This window comes from Lytechinus pictus, chromosome 11, assembly GCF_037042905.1.
Source record: "Lytechinus pictus isolate F3 Inbred chromosome 11, Lp3.0, whole genome shotgun sequence".
NCBI lineage: Eukaryota > Metazoa > Echinodermata > Echinoidea > Temnopleuroida > Toxopneustidae > Lytechinus > Lytechinus pictus.
This window is the reverse complement of record NC_087255.1, coordinates 29,102,367-29,121,154: the sequence shown is the minus strand read 5'-3', so window position 1 is coordinate 29,121,154 and position 18,788 is coordinate 29,102,367. Positions and strand designations below refer to the sequence as shown.

At 37.6% G+C, this 18,788-nt stretch overlaps 1 protein-coding gene across 1 annotated transcript in view; it reads right to left on the bottom strand.

Annotated features, from left to right (window-relative positions):
• LOC129272084 (serine/arginine repetitive matrix protein 2-like) overlaps positions 1-18,788 on the bottom strand; it is a 61,999-nt gene that overhangs the window by 4,252 nt on the left and 38,959 nt on the right. Inside the window, exons 4-6 of the mRNA XM_064107084.1 lie at positions 10,073-10,213; positions 1,428-1,495; positions 293-464 (exon numbers count right to left, since the gene is read on the bottom strand). Coding sequence (XP_063963154.1) covers positions 293-464; positions 1,428-1,495; positions 10,073-10,213 — 381 coding nt within the window. The remainder of the gene's footprint in view (positions 1-292; positions 465-1,427; positions 1,496-10,072; positions 10,214-18,788) is intronic.

Below are 18,788 nucleotides of genomic sequence, written 5' to 3'. Positions count from 1 at the left end.
TGTTCATAGAAACATTGCTAATTTGTATAATAATGTTGTGAAAGTCATCCAGACGGAGTCCGGCAGCATCTCCGCATGTGAAGAAGTGGATTTTGAGTGCATCGCTAATAGCTTTTGAATGTTCTCCGAACTGCAAATCTAGGAATGCTCCCGTCCCTTTGAGTACCTTGTAGAAAATCAGAACCGCGTTTGTTTGCGCGGAAATCCCGCAAGCGGTCTCCCATTAAGAACTGTCCTACGTCATCGTAGACAATTAACAAGGTACCTTACATAATATTCCTATAGTGTTTACCTGTTATCTCTGTCGGATACGGAGAAGGAAACCTCTCTACTCCTCGATGTATGATTGGAGCAGGGTGTTCTGGGTGTGTCCATCCCCTCCAGGTTCTCACTGTCACATTCAGTGATCTCACCCAGGGTACAGGTAGGGGGTATGTAGGTCGGTGGGTTCCAACGATTTTCTCCTGCAATGACAACGAAAGACACATGAAGTAATAACGGCTATCATGTGGTTATAACGTCTGTATAATGAGATTGATGATTATGATGAGGAGGAGGAGAAGGAAGAGGAGGAGGATGATAATGATGAAAAAATAACAATCATTGTTAATGTTGATACAAATTACCATTGAATGATGATGTTATAATTGCAATGAAAATAACGTTTATAACAACAGTAATAATAGTGATGTTAATCGTTATCATACATTATGATATTGAAATATGAAAAAAGATAGCTACAGTGGAAAGAGAGTGTAGATACACATTGTACTATTTACTATCAGCACTGTAATGAAAAATAGTTTGGTTTTTAAACTTGTAGTTGAAGCATGGAGCTATTATTGAAGGCTTTGTCATTGATTCAATTGAATGTAACCAGCTCCATCTACGACAAGTACAATCGTTTTTTTCTCGGGCGTTGACTGGGCGTTGTGGCGTGCGCCTGTAATCCAAGCTGTGGGGAAGTTACAAATTGATGCAGAGGTTCGAGCCCTGGTCACGTTTTTCGGATGGTGACGTTAAAGATCGGCCCCAGACGTAAATAATCATTTCTGATTGATACACGTCTGACAAAACTTAATTACACACACACACACTCGGTAAAGATTTCCTTGTCTTGAAAAGGTATTACATCTTATAAAATAAGAAGGCAAATTTAATTCTACTGGGCCAAGTTTTTTGTTATGTAGGTGAAATAAATCTTCAATATTATTTCAAATTCAATGATAATGATTAATGCCCCAAAGACATTTTGAAAAATCTTATCCATGCTAAAGTGTGAAGCAAACAACATATTAAGTCTTCTCAACAATATTGATCATTATATTTGTTTTATATAATGACCGCTGCTGACGCAAAGCGACATAAAAGACATTTGCGTAGAGATTTTATTATTTTTTTTATTTTTATAATCTTTGTTTTCTCACCTTCCTCTTCGATGTGTTTTTCTGAAGTTTCTCCATCTCCGTTAGGAGCCCCATCCTCCTGGAGTAACCTGTAAGAAGAGGGGAGGAGGAAGGAGAAGTGATGAGGGGAATGGAGAGAAGAAGGGGAGATGGGGAATAGAACCAATAAGAGTATAAGTGTGTGAGGGAGAAAAGGGATAGAACAAGAGGGGAGGAATGGAAGGAATAGTAAGAGCAAGAAATAATTTATGGGAGAAAGGGAGAAAAGAAGATTGTACGTTTAGTTTTTATTTAGTTTTTACATCGTAATTCGTTAACTCCGGATTTTGTCTTTTAGGGTCGTTTGTATAGATAGGATTACGTTCAACCCCATGAAATTGTTGATGTGAATAAATAGAGAAAAATAAAACAATATAAATTGGAGGTAAAATAAAGTTATGACATTTTAAAGTTGCTTTTATTTTCACAAAGGTAAATGACATCCAAATGAGAAGGTCGATGATGACCCTCGCTCATCATTCTTTTATTTTTTTTAGGGGGAAATTATACAATGTTTCAATTTTTACAGATTTTACATGAAGGGCCAACTTGACTGAACTATATGATATTAAAACAACGGCAATTTCAAAATGTTCAGGATGGAATAAATCTTTGTTTCACAGGAGATAAAACTAAAATATTTCATATAACAACATACAAAACAAATAGTGAGTGTGTGATGTCATTAGTCCCCTTATTTGCATACTGTCTAGGCTGTGTATATTACTGTTTTGTGAAATTAAAACTTTAAATGTCATAATTTTCTTATTTTACATCCGATTTTGATGAATTATGCTTGTTGGATTTTTCTCTTTTAGTCAAATCAACTTTTTGTTCGGGTAGACCTGTCCATTCAGAAAGACGGGAATTTTCTTTGGGTACTCATACAGCCAGGAGGGTGTTTCATGAAAGTTGTTAGCACTATCTAAATTGTCAGTGCTGACTATTTCAGTGAATTCCTTGCTTTTGATTGGCTGAGAAGCTCTGTCCTCTGACTGTTACTATGGTAACTGTCGGAGAAAGACATATTATCAGTGCTGACAACTTTCATGAAACGGTCCCCAGGTGTCACTTGCCATGACATCTCAACAAAGATTAGTAAAAGTCTTTTGTTTTTGTTTTTTACCTTAATTGCATCCAACAAGAAAATACCGAAAAAGCTTTTAAATAACGAAAGTTCTTAAAAATTGTCAGTGGTAGTTTGGTTTTACATGCACAATCATTGGTGAAGAATCTATATTCATTGGCATCTAAATTGCCCCCCCCCCCCATTACAATCCACATCTATCATTGTCTATGCATGCGCATCTTGAAAATCACACATGGATTTAGCAAGTATTAGCGCAAATATGATAAACCTTTATACACTTAAGGTGAACAATAGAAATATGTATTCATATAGGTACCTGGGTGACTAATTCAAGGGGATTGGGATTTTTTCACAAAAGGAATGGATTTGTGGATGAATAAATTCTACAAGCGTTGAATATGTGAAGTCTAGCTGAACGCATTTCGAAAGACATCGTCTTCCAAACAGTGATAGAAAGAAATCGATATCGCAGTCTAGTGAACAATAAGAAATCGAGCACACACAAACTATTTACATAAAAAACTACGTTTCCTCTTCCGTTTCCCCTTTTCAGAAGAAGATCATTATTCTGTTTGTTTCCTTTTCTCTGTTTTAGATGATGAAGGTAGCGCAGATGACTCGGGGGTAGAGGCGACTGTACTTCGGTGTCTCTTAAAATGCAAGTGGTTTTCGTTTTACGTCATTATAATAATGGGACCTTTAGGTAGCCAAACGGCCAAAATGATATTTAACGCACAGTTTCTTTACAAGGAAGGCATCTTGACACGGTGAAGTAATAGCATGATTAGTTATACAGACGAGGGATGTCAGCCAGCTCTATGACTTACATGCATCACCGGTAATTGGGGCAGGTTGGAATAAAAAGTGTATTTATTAGGGCGCCCTCTTAGATCAATATGTGTCGTGGGGGAGGGAGGGGAAATTGAATGAACAGGCGATGCGAGAGAGAATTAAGGGCATCTGTTCATTTTATATTGTATAAATTGGTGGTATGCCTCAAACCGAGGAGTCTGTACATAACGACTTAAACATTGAGCAAATAAGCGGCATATCAATAGCTTCCCCGCCAATATGAGGCTAGTTGTGCAAGGTAGAGATCCTAACGCATCTCTTGATTGTTTAGACATAGATCTGAAGGAAGAACGAAACCATGAGAGCATTTCATGCAACTAATTATTAGTCATTGATTTTCACTGATACATGTTATAAGTAACTGAGATCCTTGTATCTGATTGGCTCTGATACGAACAGTTAATTACATTCTTCGTGAACATGTTGGTATAAAAAGAAAGGAAAAGTCTAAACAATACTGAATATAAAGGGCCAATGCCAGTTTCCTTTATTTTAGAGTTTAACAACATTAGCTTGTTACCTATGATATAGGCTTGTGCCAACAGGAAGACGCGGGGGTGTCACTCATATCCTCCCTTCAAATTTCCAGCTGCTCTTACCATGTATACAGACACGAAGCCGCATAAAACCCGAAAACTGCTTTTTAATGTTTAGGTTGGTGTACTTAAGAAGGGGAAAACTTTATATCGATCAAATAAAGGATGAAAACTATATATCATATTTCTAGATATATCAAAGTACACAGTGTCCCACATAGAGTTCAAAATGTGGACTAGAGTAGTGTTCACATCATCCACTATGTGAACGCACTCTGAAGACTCACACTATGGAGGTATATCCACAGTGTGTAACCCACTATGTGAATATAATGTGAACACACTATGTTAAACACTGACAATACCAGCAAACCAACGGTTTACCAACAAACGCATGAACATTTTAATACCACGCAGTCTCATCAAATTTGGCTTATCATTGTGAAGTGGGTACTTAAGGGATATGTATTCATTTTATATTTTATTGTGTTATTATATCTGATGTATTTTGTTTGTATTTTGTTTGTATTTATGAATGGAAAATAAATACAATACAATACAATATTATTGTCCATCATTCATACATGCCAATTTTCTGATCCCCAGTGGAATGTCGGGATTACATACAGTCTTTAGAAAATATTTATGGTTTCTCTCATAAAGATAATTTAGTCTATCTCTATTAACGTTGACATCTGACAATCATATTTTTTTCCTAAATTAATTCTTATATGAATGCTCTATCGTATGAATCAAATTCATTTATACTTTGTAATAAAAAATGAGAAATAAACTGAAACTATATAATATATGCCTTTTAATTTTTGTGCAAAGTGTCATGATCTAAAATGGGTTTTTTTTTTCATTAAGTACATTTTTGAGGAGGGTGCCTTTTTAAGGATGGGATTGTTTTATTACCCCCTCCATTCTTTTTACTTGATTTCGTCTGACTTGTTGTGCTTGTGTTGGTGTAGCTGTTGTTGCTTAAATCGTGTGTATGGGGTTTTTTTCTTGTCAAATACACCTCATTGGCATGAAATTAATATTAGAGTAATCTCTAATTTTATTCTTTTTCATTAATCATGCATTAAAAATCAGAACTTTCTCCCTAAACTTCGGGCCTACATGGAAGTCCCCCTTTTTATATTTGATATCACTGCCCGGGTAAATATCACATAATATCAAATAACACGCGAGTAAGTCATGTTCATCCTTATTCATGTTTCTCACGTCGCAGCAAATGTGTTCACGGGAGAACCGATCATTATGACCAAGAGGCGTGCTTTGTTACGTCACAGACAACCTCAAACTTCTCGAGTTGTGTCCCCCGCTCATTAAACAGAAACATTATCCTTTCTCCTCTGGGTTACATTGGTGTCTTTTAGTCTTGTCTGAGGCAAAAAGAAGAAAAAAAGACGACTGCTTCCGGGTATATTCCCACCTAGTTCTTCGTCTTCTTTACATTGTGTTTGCACTTTGAAGCGCGCCTGGAGGCCGTTTGGTACGTGTTCGGTGAAGCTCGTGGGCATCATACTTCACGACTACGACGAATGATGACGGAAACGAGTGAAAAGATCACTTTGGAGTTACCGCATGGGCAGGTTTTCACAAATGGCCTTTCCTTTCTTCTGTTAGGATAGGCGAATTTCAAAGCAAGATTATTATCTAGGCATGCCTGACATAGCAGGATGCACAAATTCAATAGACCAGGTAAATAGAATATCACATCAGTGTACACTTTATGGAGGTGTTTGTTGCGTTTCTACGTTGAATGTATTAGTAGTTTCTATACTATATTTCTATACTATAGTTGCTAATGGACGCATTGTTGCTTTCCACTCATGCCAGTGGATCCAATGAAAAGCACAATTCAAAATGACATACGAATACGAATAGTAAAGACATCAAAATTGGTGGTGATCTCATTAAATATTAAACCCCCATGCCATATAAGTTCAAATGACATACGTCTGAACATGCTCTCGTCTATACACTAGGCCTCGACGATTTAAACTGAATTATATTCGCCGACGGAGCGTAGTATCCCGTGCATACGTAGTCCAAACCGAGTGAACGCGCAAAACCGAGCATTTCTTTGTTTTTCTTCGTCTGTTTCTCTTCTTTTTTATTTTTTCTTGTATCAATACTTATAAATCATAGGTCAGAGGGGCAGTCCCCCCCCCCCTAGTAGTTCCATCCTTTGTAAAGTTTATGTATTTAATCAAGGATGGATAAATAAGGCGTTTTAAGCTTATTTCAATCCCAAGTTGTGTTAGCCATCTTTCGTCACGCAATGAAGCATGTATGTCTAACTTCTAAAAACTCGTCTAGTAATAATGACCTTATCACGTTTAACATACTCATTTAAAGGCTTGGTCCCACTGCACTTATGGATGCAGAGAGGATGGATGTAAAACGAAAAAGAATATTGCCATCCGTTGTGTACTCTTTGCATACGTGTTTCATACGCTCTATATCCATCGAGCACCCGTCCACTGTGATTTCATTGTTTGCCCATTTTGTCCATTGTCTGGCAAAAAACGGATGGAGCCACCCCAAAATTTTGCTTGTCCGCTGTATCCACTATGAGTACGTTGTGTGTCCGTCAGCCAGTGGGACCAGGCCTTTACACCCTGGTCCGTATTCTTAAGTCAGGTTTAATTCAAACTCAGATTTAAAGTTGTGGTTTAAGTAAGGATAGCCAATAGTGTCATAAATCTATAACAGTATATTTTCAATTTATCAGCTCATTTTTCTCTCAAACAGCGGCGTAACAGGGGTAGGTGGCCAGGGGGGGCACGAGCAAACATTTTCCCGGTCATATCATGGTATGAACAGGCGTAGTGGTGTAATGAGGCGACGATTTTGAATAGGCCAGATATTGCGTATCGGGCAGAAATGATCTTTTAAAAAAGTTGCGAGCGAGCGAAGCGAGCGAGCAAAAATTTTGACATTTTTAATACAAAAATCCAATATTTTTGTAATAGATTTTGACAAAGAATAATATATTTCATTCATCTCTCTTTCTATTTTTTTGTGGTCTGTACCCCACTGTGAACAGGATTCTTTGCGGCAATAGCGTGAAGAGTACAAACAAATGAGGGGCAGAGTATGGCGAATGTACTAAAAAGCTGCTTAATATAAGTCCCGAGCGAGAGAAGCGAGCGAGACAAAAAATCACCTTTTTATTAGAATCTAACTTTGAGATATTTTTTGACATTATATTCAGTAAATAAAATCATATCCTTCACTTTTCCTTTGCTTTTCTTTCCTCCTTTTTTTTTGCTCTTGGTTGTAGAACTTTTGGGGCCATGGCCCAACCCTTCCATACTCATATACGGCAGTGCAATGCGGTTGGGGTCTTGACATCAAAGCCATTTAAACCTCGCAGATTGCCGCTATTTTTAATCAAATCGCGGGTATATACAGAATATAGCTTTTACACAACACATTTATTCAACCCAGTTGCGTATTGAACCAAATATTTTGAGGGGGCAAAACAAAGCAATGTGGGAAAATTTGTAACAAGTCGCCAGCGAGCAAAGCGAGCTGCAAAAAAGTGCCTATTGAAATTAAATTCTTATTACGTGATAGATTTTTCCATCATATTCAGCAAATAACACTTTTCACTGTTTCCATTAATTTCATTATAAGATGTCTCCTATAATTATTTCCTCTTGGGTGTGGAACCAAGACCCCCGCTCCTATATGCCAGTGATTGAACGTAAAGCTTAATGTAGGAAGGGTCCCTACGGGGGGGGGGCGCGCTATAGAGCCATTTGAATGTTATAGATGAAGAGCCCATACTGCGTGGGGTCTGGGGCAAGGCCCCGGTAGCTTATTTGCATAAAATTTAGCAAGCTTATATCACAATGTTGTATACTGTCCATCTTTCTTCCCGCTCTTTACTTTCAATCCTCGGCAGCCCGGTCGTGTTATTAAGTTTTTTTTCTTTTCCCATTTCTTTGTTTTCCAATTTAGCTTTTGACTAATTCCATTCTACCTTCGTTTCCCGCTATTGTTTGCCACTTTGTCATCTTTTGAATTATTTCCCATCATGCTATTGCATTACACAGGCCTATTTCGGAATGATTTGTTCATTCTCAAATGTTCTTTCGTTCCTTATTCCGCTTAATTCCTTCCTTTTTTCATTAATTTTTTTTTCTTCGTTTTCTTTCCCCTTTTCCCTTTCCCTTTCCTTTTCCTCCTTTCCTTTTTACATTTCCTTCCCCTTTCCCTTTCTTTCTCCCTCCCTTTTCTCTTTTTCCCGTTTTTTTTTTATTTTCCCGGTGAAATCCGCTAGGGGGGCAGCTCCCCCCCCCCCACCTGTTACGCCACTGCTATCAAATCATTCTTAACTGTTTCGGAAGGATAAATAAGATTGCTTTCTTCACCATCACGAGTTAGGAAAGAGCACATTAATCATAAGAAATATGCAATGTAATTAAAAAATCTTGAAAATTTTGACTTTCCATAATTTTAGCACAGAGGTAGACCATGATTTAAAATAAACCTGACTTCAAACACATCATATTTCTTAATCAGACACAAGGAAGATTACGTTACAGCACGCATGCGTCTTCTGCTTTATCGATAGGGACTTTTCGCACAACGACGGAGGCGGGCCTTAACGACGTAGTTGATTTTGGAAGAGACTATGCAAGTTGTATGACATGACGAAGCTTTGATTTTTCGCAACCACAGCGGGGACATTAGATCTGCGGTTCATGTGCAAGATTCTAGTTGCTACTATGGTAACAGCGACATCTCCGATTTGGGGCGATGTTTCACAACCGTCAAGAGCCACATGGGCATCGTCATAGAGCTCAAGAGCGCCTCTGTAATATGGAAGCAGCAGTCAATCAGCGCTCTTCTTGATAGATTCTTATATCATTATACTCTGTACAGAGAACCTATGCCCAAAAATTCATCCATGGTTTTCCCATTAAAACAAGATGTTCATCATAATATAGGTCTACAACGGATTCAGGTTTTGAATATAAAAAGAATCTGATAAGAATCATCACCTCCTCGGTATAATTAATTTCCTAACAATGTAAAAATAATTTAAATCGAATCCCCCATTTCGGGGGGAAGTAAAACATAATGCCAACGGGGTAAATGTCCTTCACATTGTGTGCGATATTAATTGCCGTTTGTGTAGGTGGGGCCAAAGCAAATTGTTAATCATTACCAGGCTTGGGTAAAGTGTGGAGAAACAAGTATTAAATGAAAAATGAAATATAAACCCACTTTCAATGATAAAAACTTAGTGAAAAAATGTCTGATATAAACTTTTGTTCAGATTTAGTTATGTCCTCAGATCCAGCTGGCACAAAAAGGGTAAACGTTGTGCTTACTAAGTGTTGAAATTTCAATTTGGGTGGCAAAATTGTTACAAAATGCTTGAATGTATCCGTTCTATTTCAATTGACTAAAAGTGCATGGGAAGTGTATGAGAAATGTTTTGCAGGGTGAGTTTGATTTCGCCCTTTCCCCTTGACACAGCGTGAAAACGAGCATTTCTGCGCAAACAGATTTCTGCGAGCTTTACAAAAATGGACAGTGCTCACTCAAGTGTAACATTCTGACAAAACTTTTACTTTCATTGGATAGATGAGACCCAAACCCAAGATTATATGTGGAAAAATTACCCACATGTTGTATATTTTTTAATTCCCAGGGCTTTTTCAAAGTGTAAACATTTTTTTATACGCACTGTAGATAGACGCTTCCTGGAACGTAAAAATATTTATAATTTGCCAAAGCCCTTCATGACAAAGCAGTCTTTGTAAAAATTCATTGAATCAAACATCCTGGACTCTGGACAAACGACATATTATTTGCATTTTTTTCGTCAGCTCCGCATCTAAGGACGATCTGCTGTCAAGGTTCACCAATTTTCGACAAAAGACCTCTGAAGCTTTTCATTGTGATTAGACGGCCATAATCAGTAGATTTACAATGTTGCAGAATCTGCCCCCGTTCATTCCATTGCGATTGCGAAAACTCGCTAATATCTTCTGGAAAAAGTCGGTGTTGAACTAACATCATGAAGTCAATACTGGTGTACGATGCTCGCTGTTATCCCAAACGTAGTCAAGTGATGTGCTTTTAACAATATTGTAATATTATAGTGCAGTCCTTACCGTTCTGGTGAACCATCTGCCGTGATGAAAGCTTTATGCTGCTCTGCTCTGCTCTGTGCGGCTGCTTCTAAGATCTGTCTTCTTCTTCTGGCCCTCTCAGCTTCCACCTCAGATGGCAGGCGATTAAAAAATGCAGGTGTTCTGAAAAAAAAGTTTGACACTTTTTTTAAAAACTCACAGATATAACGATGATTTGATCTAGATATTAGGTGTTTTTAGTTGCGCATTAATGTTATAGGTGATAAAAACTTTGGCTACTCCCCAAGATTGACTTGTTTTAATAGTTTTACCAGATTTCAAAAATATATACAAGTAAGTGAATGGAATGGTGCGACAACCGACATAGATATGAAAAACTATTAGAAGGTCATTGAAAATCAATAATTTGCACGGTATCTGTTGTTTTTATAATCTATGGCTGTTGTTCTTTTCATATGCCATGTTTACATTTTGCTGCATACTAAAATGAATAGAGAACAAACGACTCCTAAAAATAGAAGAAAACGAAACAGAATATGAATTTAGTTAGCTATACTATTATTATTTATTAGAACAGATTTATTCAGGTACATACGACCAGCATGAATATATAGAAAATTTCAAGTAAAGGTTATTATAGACAAAACATTGGATTACAAATATTATCCTGAAAGAACTAAAGGGTATAGGAAATTCGGTAATAGCATGAAAAGTAGGGAAAGATTATGATGTTTGAAATTCTACAATTAAATACATTTCACTTGAATTTCATCTTTATTGTTGGCACTAAATAAATAGGATCGGTTGTTTCAGAAGGATCGTTAAACTCTAGAACAAAGAAAATCATTGCATCAAGAAAATCACACGAATGCAGCGACTTTAAAACTAGATTCGAAATCGTTTTTGAAGGAAAGCGCGACAAATCATTTTGATCGGATAAAACGAGGCTTTATAAATCGACGACTTTGACAGGTATTCAGCCAATTGGTTCCAAATTCGAGACAAAATGTTTCGACTTTGTTGCGTTCTATTTCTTTCCTTCGCGTTGATTATTTCCACATATTTGATAGTTTCATATGACTGATCGTGACTCTCAATGTAAGTTGACAGATGCATTCGCATTCTCCTCACAGTCCATCACTCTTTTCTTCTTCACTAACCATTGTGTTTTTCTATTAAAGATACCATAGCTATGACGTCAAATCGTGTTGAATAATTCAACACGGGATTCAACAGCCACACTCTATCTGATCGTAAGAGGGGATACGATACTCACTCAACGTCGAAACTAATTCCCTGATGACGGAAATTAACGGTGTTTCTACAAAATCGCAAATGATCAACCCTTGTATTTTGAAGAATTTATTAATCACCGTGACAGCTACACCAGTGTGCTATAATTCCGATTAAAGTGTCGTTTATGAAATAAAACGGACACAAGAGACAGCGGCCAAGAAAAGGAAAACGGATAGCGGGAATCATCCTCTCGATTGAGCTGAAATATAGACTCATTTCCAAAGACATATTTTTCATTCAATGTTGGTTTTCTTTTCTAATCAAACTTAATTTCCTCTACCATACTTGCCATACATACCGGAATGATCAAAATATACTATTAGCGAAATACATAATTCTAAAACCTGATGTTTTTTTCCCGGTTTGAATAATTAAGTGATACTTGGCAAACTGTATATTGACACCTATAATAACGAAATGAAAATACACTCAATACAAGGTATGACTGCTTCATCGTAGTTCCGTTGTAGTTTCACATTTTCAATTTTTTATTTTACATTATTTTTTAATGAAAAATTAAAATCTACACATCCTGTTATCATTAATATTTATATCAATTTTTAGTCATTTTTTGGCGTACGATAAACAGCATGATTATTAAGAAAAAATATATAGATCACTACCACCTGTATACTATTGTTACGACACATATCCCCCGCCTCCCTATTATACCTCACCCAAAATTAATTAAGATACATTGTTTAGAAATGTCATCAGGTATTGAGTTGCGGTCATGATTTGAGGGTAAATCGAGTGTCAAGACTTGTCAGTGGAGGTCAAGTAAACTATTGTTTTAACGTCCTTATTTTCTCTTATTTTATATCAATATAATAAAAACTGATAAAGGGCTTTGACATCAAGCCTTATGTAAAAATTCTTGTTTGTCATATGCTGTCCAGCTGCAGATTCATCGGAGCAAATTGGAGGGTTTGTCAGGGTAAAATATTAATCTTCACTTGAATTAATCCCACTCTTTGTATCTATCCCCCCCCCCCTCTAACTCTGTCTTTCTCTCTCCCCCATCTCTATCATATTCTCTTAATCCTATTTCATTCGCTCTCTTCTCTTAATCTTTTCTCCTTTTTTCATTTCCTCCCTCCCATTCTTACTAATAGCTGCATTTCTCTCTCTCTCTCCCTCTTTCTTCAAAATATTTTTTTTCTCTCATCAGTCGAGATTGTCGATAAGTCATATTTTACGGTGCACTCTTGCAATCAATCGAAGGAAGAGTGGTCGAAAGGTCATCTAAGTCACAAATAGATTTGTCAAGTGTCTCTTGATAGTTTTACGTTCATAGTTGCGAAGGCAAAAAAGATTACAATCATTCTCGCACTATATGGAGATTTTTTTTCACTGCAATTTGATCGGCTTTTAGCGACCATGACAACACTAAGGCTTTTTATGGATTTCCTTTTATGGGGGTATGTTTGTGTATCCGTCGTCTGATAATGAAATTGTTGAATGAAGAAACAATAAACTCGAAATAAAGGAACAGAGGCATCACGAGGTCAACTTCAGAAATAAAAACATTGATATTAAATATCATCATTTATAAACAGTCCCCGTCATTGGTCTTTAGCTAATGTGGATGTGATCTTCGATAACACCGCTATCATCATCATCATCATCGCTATCATCATCATTACCACCATCATAACCACTACCATCATCATCATTACCATCATTTTCATCATCACCATCATCATCAACATCATCTTCATCATCACTATAATAGTCAACATTACCACCATCATCACCACTACCATCATCATTACCATCATTTTCATCATCACCATCATCATCATAACCATTATCATCATCGTCACGATCACCACCACTATCATTTTCATCATCATCACCATCGATAACATCATCGAAATCGGAATCCAGTTGTCATAATACTATCTACCGTAGATGTGAAAAGACCGATACGATTTGGAAGTAACGTTGGAAGATCCACATTAGAGATGTAGGAAGACAAATAAGCACGTGTGATGCAGCGCGTATGGGTTGATGAACACCAGAGCATAAAATAGATTAACTTCTCCATAATTCAAGATACCTGCAGGATGTGCGTTCAATCACGTGTACGAAGGGGGGATAGGGAACGTATGAAATTGGATTTGAGGGGTAAAGCGAATGCAGGTCAGGTGTGTGTAAAGGTGGAAGAAGAAGGCGGAGGAAGGAGTGTTTAGGGGCAACATGGGGAGCGAACTCGCATCCCTAGCCCTCCTCCTCTTTCTGAAGATCACACACTCAAATGCAAAGACTAATTTTGACTCAATAGTGCACGTATATCCCTTGCATTCTTTCCTATAAGCACAAACACAATCACGCAAAACCAACTTTATGTCCATGATGTCTGAGAGTAAGAGGGTAATAAAAGGAGGACTGTTGAAGGGGGCAAACTGGTGAGCTAAATTGTCCCCTATCCTTCCACCTTTTTTTGACAACTCGAATACGAAGGCCAATACCTCCATGAGAGACAATGGCCAGGGAGGGGTACTCTTTCCCCGTACCTTTCTCCCTTTTGCGCCAATACACAAAACAAAAACACGTGAGGGTAAAGGTAGACATGATCCTTATGCTTATCGTGTGTTACTCCAAACCCCTATCAATTAACATAGCGGTTTGTCAGCAAAAGAACCAGGGCCCCCGTAACATAAAGCTTAGTGATTGATCGTTGATTCTGATTTCTGCGATTGATTGCATTGATCATTCAGAATGATCAATCTTAAAATATATTAACAATTGATATAGGAATGGTTATGCATAGCTCCACGAAAGCTAATGAAAGCTTAAACCAATGATAACCAACATCAAGTTGAATACAACTTTATTGACAGTAAAGCTATTCAAACCACACGACTGAATGAGGCCTATTATCTTAAGACCTGGAGCTAATAAACATTGCTTCATGGTTAAGACGTAATATTCATCACGACATCAATTTCAACATCGAGTGCCGTACAGCAGATAATTGTTCTCCCAGACGAAAACATGATTAAATCGAGCGTTACAAGGCTTCTCGCGTTCATTGATACAGTTACACCAATAAAACGGACTCCAAACCGACCGATAGTATCGTCATTGGTAATAACCCAATAGCTTTGATCGGTCTAGAGTCGGTTTCGTCCGTGGGACTGGGCGTAAAGACTGAAACACCCAGTAGTCGTACTTTTAAGAGCATTAAGGGACATAGCATTGTAACTTTTCTGTCTTACATGTGTAAAGAAAGAAATAGAAATATATGTGACTTTCTGGTCCATTAGAAAGAGAACGTAAGGTACTTATTGCAGTCGGCATTATTTGCAATATCATCATGAGAATAATATTGGTCACTATCATCATCACGGTGAACATCCTCGTCCGAAATGTAGCAAAACATTGATATGAGTAGTTTTAACATATTCTAATAGCAGAACATATTCTAATATCAGAACATAGTCTATATAATAGCAGAACTAATAGTATAGAAGTGATAATAGCAGTAGAAGAAGAAGTATTAGTAGTAGTAGTAGTAATAGTAGTAGTAGTATAAAGTAGTAGTAGTAGAAGTAGTAGTAGTAGTAGTAGTAGTAGTAGTAGTAGTAGTAGTAGTAGTAGTAGTAGTAGTAGTAGTAGTAGTAGTAGTAGTAGTAGTCAGTGGCGTAACTACGGGGGGGCATGGGGGCACGTGCCCCCCCCCCCCCCCCCATCGGCTGGCAAAAAAAACGGGGGAAAAGAGGGAGAAAGAGAAATAAACGTAGTGGGGAAAGAAGAAATTATTGAACATTATGAAATGTTACATGTATATTAAAATCAGTCATTAAACTGTCCCTTTTTGTGATCTGAATATAAAACAATTTCAGCTCGCGCTTCGCGCTCGCATCATTTGGTTAGTGAAATACGTATAGTCCTAGTGAATTCCTACAAACAAGCCTTAGAATGCCCATCTTCAGGTCTGAATCTCCTGAATTTTCAGCTTGCGCTTCGCGCTCACAATATTTGATTATTGAGATGCGTATGATAATCATGATTACAATGACTTCAAAAAGTGATTCATGTATTTCGATGTAATAATAACAAAATCAGCAAGCGCTTGGCACTTGCATTAGATGACTATGGTGAGACATGTATACTCTTAATGGATTTCTAAAAAATAGTCCTTAAAATGCCCGATTGGGGTCAATATGTACAAAAATTTCAGCTCGCTTTTCGCGCTCGCATTGTTTGTTTAGCTAGACAGGTACATATCATAATTACAAAAATTTGCAATGTTCTTTTTTTTTACGTCTGAATATCAAAAATTTTCAGCTCGCGCTTCGCGCTCGCATTATTTGATCAGTGAGATACATATCCGTTTAATGGCACAGTCCTTATAATGGCTATTCGGTCAGTTTACCTGGCAATTGAGCGCGCTTTGCGCGCCCACTAAGTGACTCAAATTTGTTGCTGGTGCCCCCCCCCCCATGCCGTGACCCACGATACGCCATTGGTAGTAGTAGTAGGCTGCCTGTCATATAATACTTCTCCAATTTTTCGCGGATGTTGAACTCATCATTTTTACTCCTTCGCTGAAACTAGCGCTCACAATCAACAATACTATCAGATAACAAATATCTATTTTTGACCCAGTACATATATATCTCGTTTCGTTGTTATGCTCAACAGTCTAATTCTGGCTTTCAAAGGGAAAATCCCTAAAAATTCGAAATTGAAATGAAGGATGTCTGCTCTTGAAAGATTGGCATCCTTGTGGTTTTCGATGCAGTTCTTTTTTTGAAAAAAAAAACACGAAAATATTGTGGCCTTTGTTGTGTTGTAAATACAGTTAGATTTTCATAAAGCAACAAATGGCATATAGCTTGGTTGGTGCTGACCATATTTCCCATATACGCCAAAGTTCCCCTCTTCCACCTCTTCCTCTGCCGCCCCCCCCCCCCCCCCTTCTCACCACTCCCTCTCTCCCCCTCTTTCTCTCTCTCTCTCTCTCTTTATCTCTCTTTCTGTCTCTACCTTTCTATCTACCTCTCTCTTCCTATCTTTCTCTCAATTCATTCGATTGCAGAATCACACTTTGCGTTTTATTTTGACATATTTGTCGCCTGCGCAAACCCATCTCTTATGTCAAGAAAATGATGTACTCATGCATGATCCTGAAATCCAATCGCTGCCCACCGTTAACAGACCTAGAAAATCGCCGCCCTTTCTTTACTTCATGATATTCATACGTCCCCCGAAAAGAGTTTTCTCCGTGTTTGTGATTAAAAAAAAAAGAGAAGCATAGGATTACTCCCGCTCTGTAGCTTCTTATTTTGGTCGACCAAATGATATTAGACGTCAACCAGGCGAAAGGGATTATACCGTGTCATGTCTTACAGCTCATAGTCTCACTTCAACGCGAAATTTCTAGATATTACTGGTTTTATGAGGTCTAATTCGATTTAACGAACTACTGTAGATGATATCGTTGACGATGCCGCGATCTTTTTCGCTTCATTGACTCCATCAATGTGCAAAAGTCATTTGCATTAACCGTGATACTGAACTAGATCGATGGATAAGATATCGGTTGATGGTGCAATTTTCGAAAGGAAAAAAAATATTGTTGGGTACCCGTGGGTGCAAGACTATTTACTAATAATTGGACAAAAGAAGGGATCGCTTGTATCTTCTGAAAAATATCGGTCTCTGGGGACATGCACCGATGTTAATAATTGAAGACAGGGAAAGATGTGAATTGAACGGTATCACGGTCCGACTATGGAGGATGTGTGAGGGAGAGAGGGGAGCCAACAGAAAGGATGGGTGTGGATGAAAGAAAGAAAGAAAGAAAGAAAGAAAGAAAGGAAGGAAGGAAGTGAGAGAGAGAGATAGAGAGAGGGAAAGAGAGGGAGAGAGAGAAAGAAAGAAAGAGGACAGCTATTCTCAAACCGGAGAGACCGAGAAAAAGAGGGAGATTTAAAAGAGAAAGGAGACAACCAAAAACGTACAGAAAGGTATATGGACATTCTGGGCACGGACACACACTAACCCAACTACCCACACACACGCACGCTCCCAGCTATTCTCAAGCCGGAGGACCGAGAAAAAGAGGGAGATTTAAAAGAGAAAGGAGACAACCAAAACGTGCAGAAAGGTTCATGGACATTCTGGGCACGGACACAAACTCACTTACCTACCCACACACACGCACGCTCCCAGCTATTCTCAAACCACAGAGACCGAGAAAAAGAGGGAGAATTAAAAGAGAAAGGAGACAACCAAAACGGGCAGAAAGGTTCATGGACATTCTGGGCACGGACACACCCTCACTCACCTACTACACACTCGCACGTTTCCACATAAACACACACATACATCATCGCACTCAACTGAACAGCGGTCATCGAGTCGACAAAATCAAAATGAATAGTTCCTCTGACCATCAAATGCGTGATCTTACTAACGTGAACACTCTGAGCGCCCCTGCGTTTTTCCACACCTTCCACAGTCAAGAGACAATTACTCAATTCTATAAGTAGGTTATGATAGAATGCAACATTGATGCATGTACAATAAATATTATGATTATTATCATTACCATTATTATTATCACTGTCATTATTATCAATATTAATATTATCATTATTATTATTATCATTATCATAATATTAACAACAATAATAATAATAATAATAATATGCATTTATATAGCGCCATCTATCTAGGTATATTCTATTCCGATGCGCATTGTTATTATTATTACCACGGCTTTAGCACTTTCAGTGCTCAGTGCATTCAAGGAATTAATCCTCACCTGGGTTGAGTGCAGCACGATGTGGATAAATTTCTTGCTGAAGGAAATTACGCCATGGCTGGGATTCGAACCCACGACCCTTTGTTTCAAAGTCAGAAGACTACTCCACTGGGACACAACGCTCCACTTTATTATCATTATTTTAATTATCATCATTATTATAATTAGCAGCAGCAGTATAGTAGTAGTAGTAGTCGTAGTAGTAGTAGTAGTTGTAGCAGCAGTAGTATCATGAAATATCTGGCACAATTAAATGTATTTACCGATAGAATATTCTTTTCAAGAATTCGTTTATAATTAATTTCGAAAGGCCATCAAAATTCTCCATAATCACGATGTATTCAAATTATTATTTTATGAAGAGCTATAATCATGTATCAAGATATATGTATGTTTCAAGGTATATACTTGTTTTAAGTTATATGTATATATCAATGCATATGTATTTACGGTATATGTCCCAAGGTATTTATGTTAAAGGAATATGCAGAGTTAGGGGCGGTGCAGATTTTTTTTTCAAATGGGTTGGGGGACACGACAATAAGGTTGCGCTATTATTTCTCAACTGAATAATAGGGATCTTATTTTTATTTATTTATTTTTTCATTTTCTTCGTTTTAGGGGGTATTTTTTCCTCGCTCATTGTGGGTGCGTCGTGGT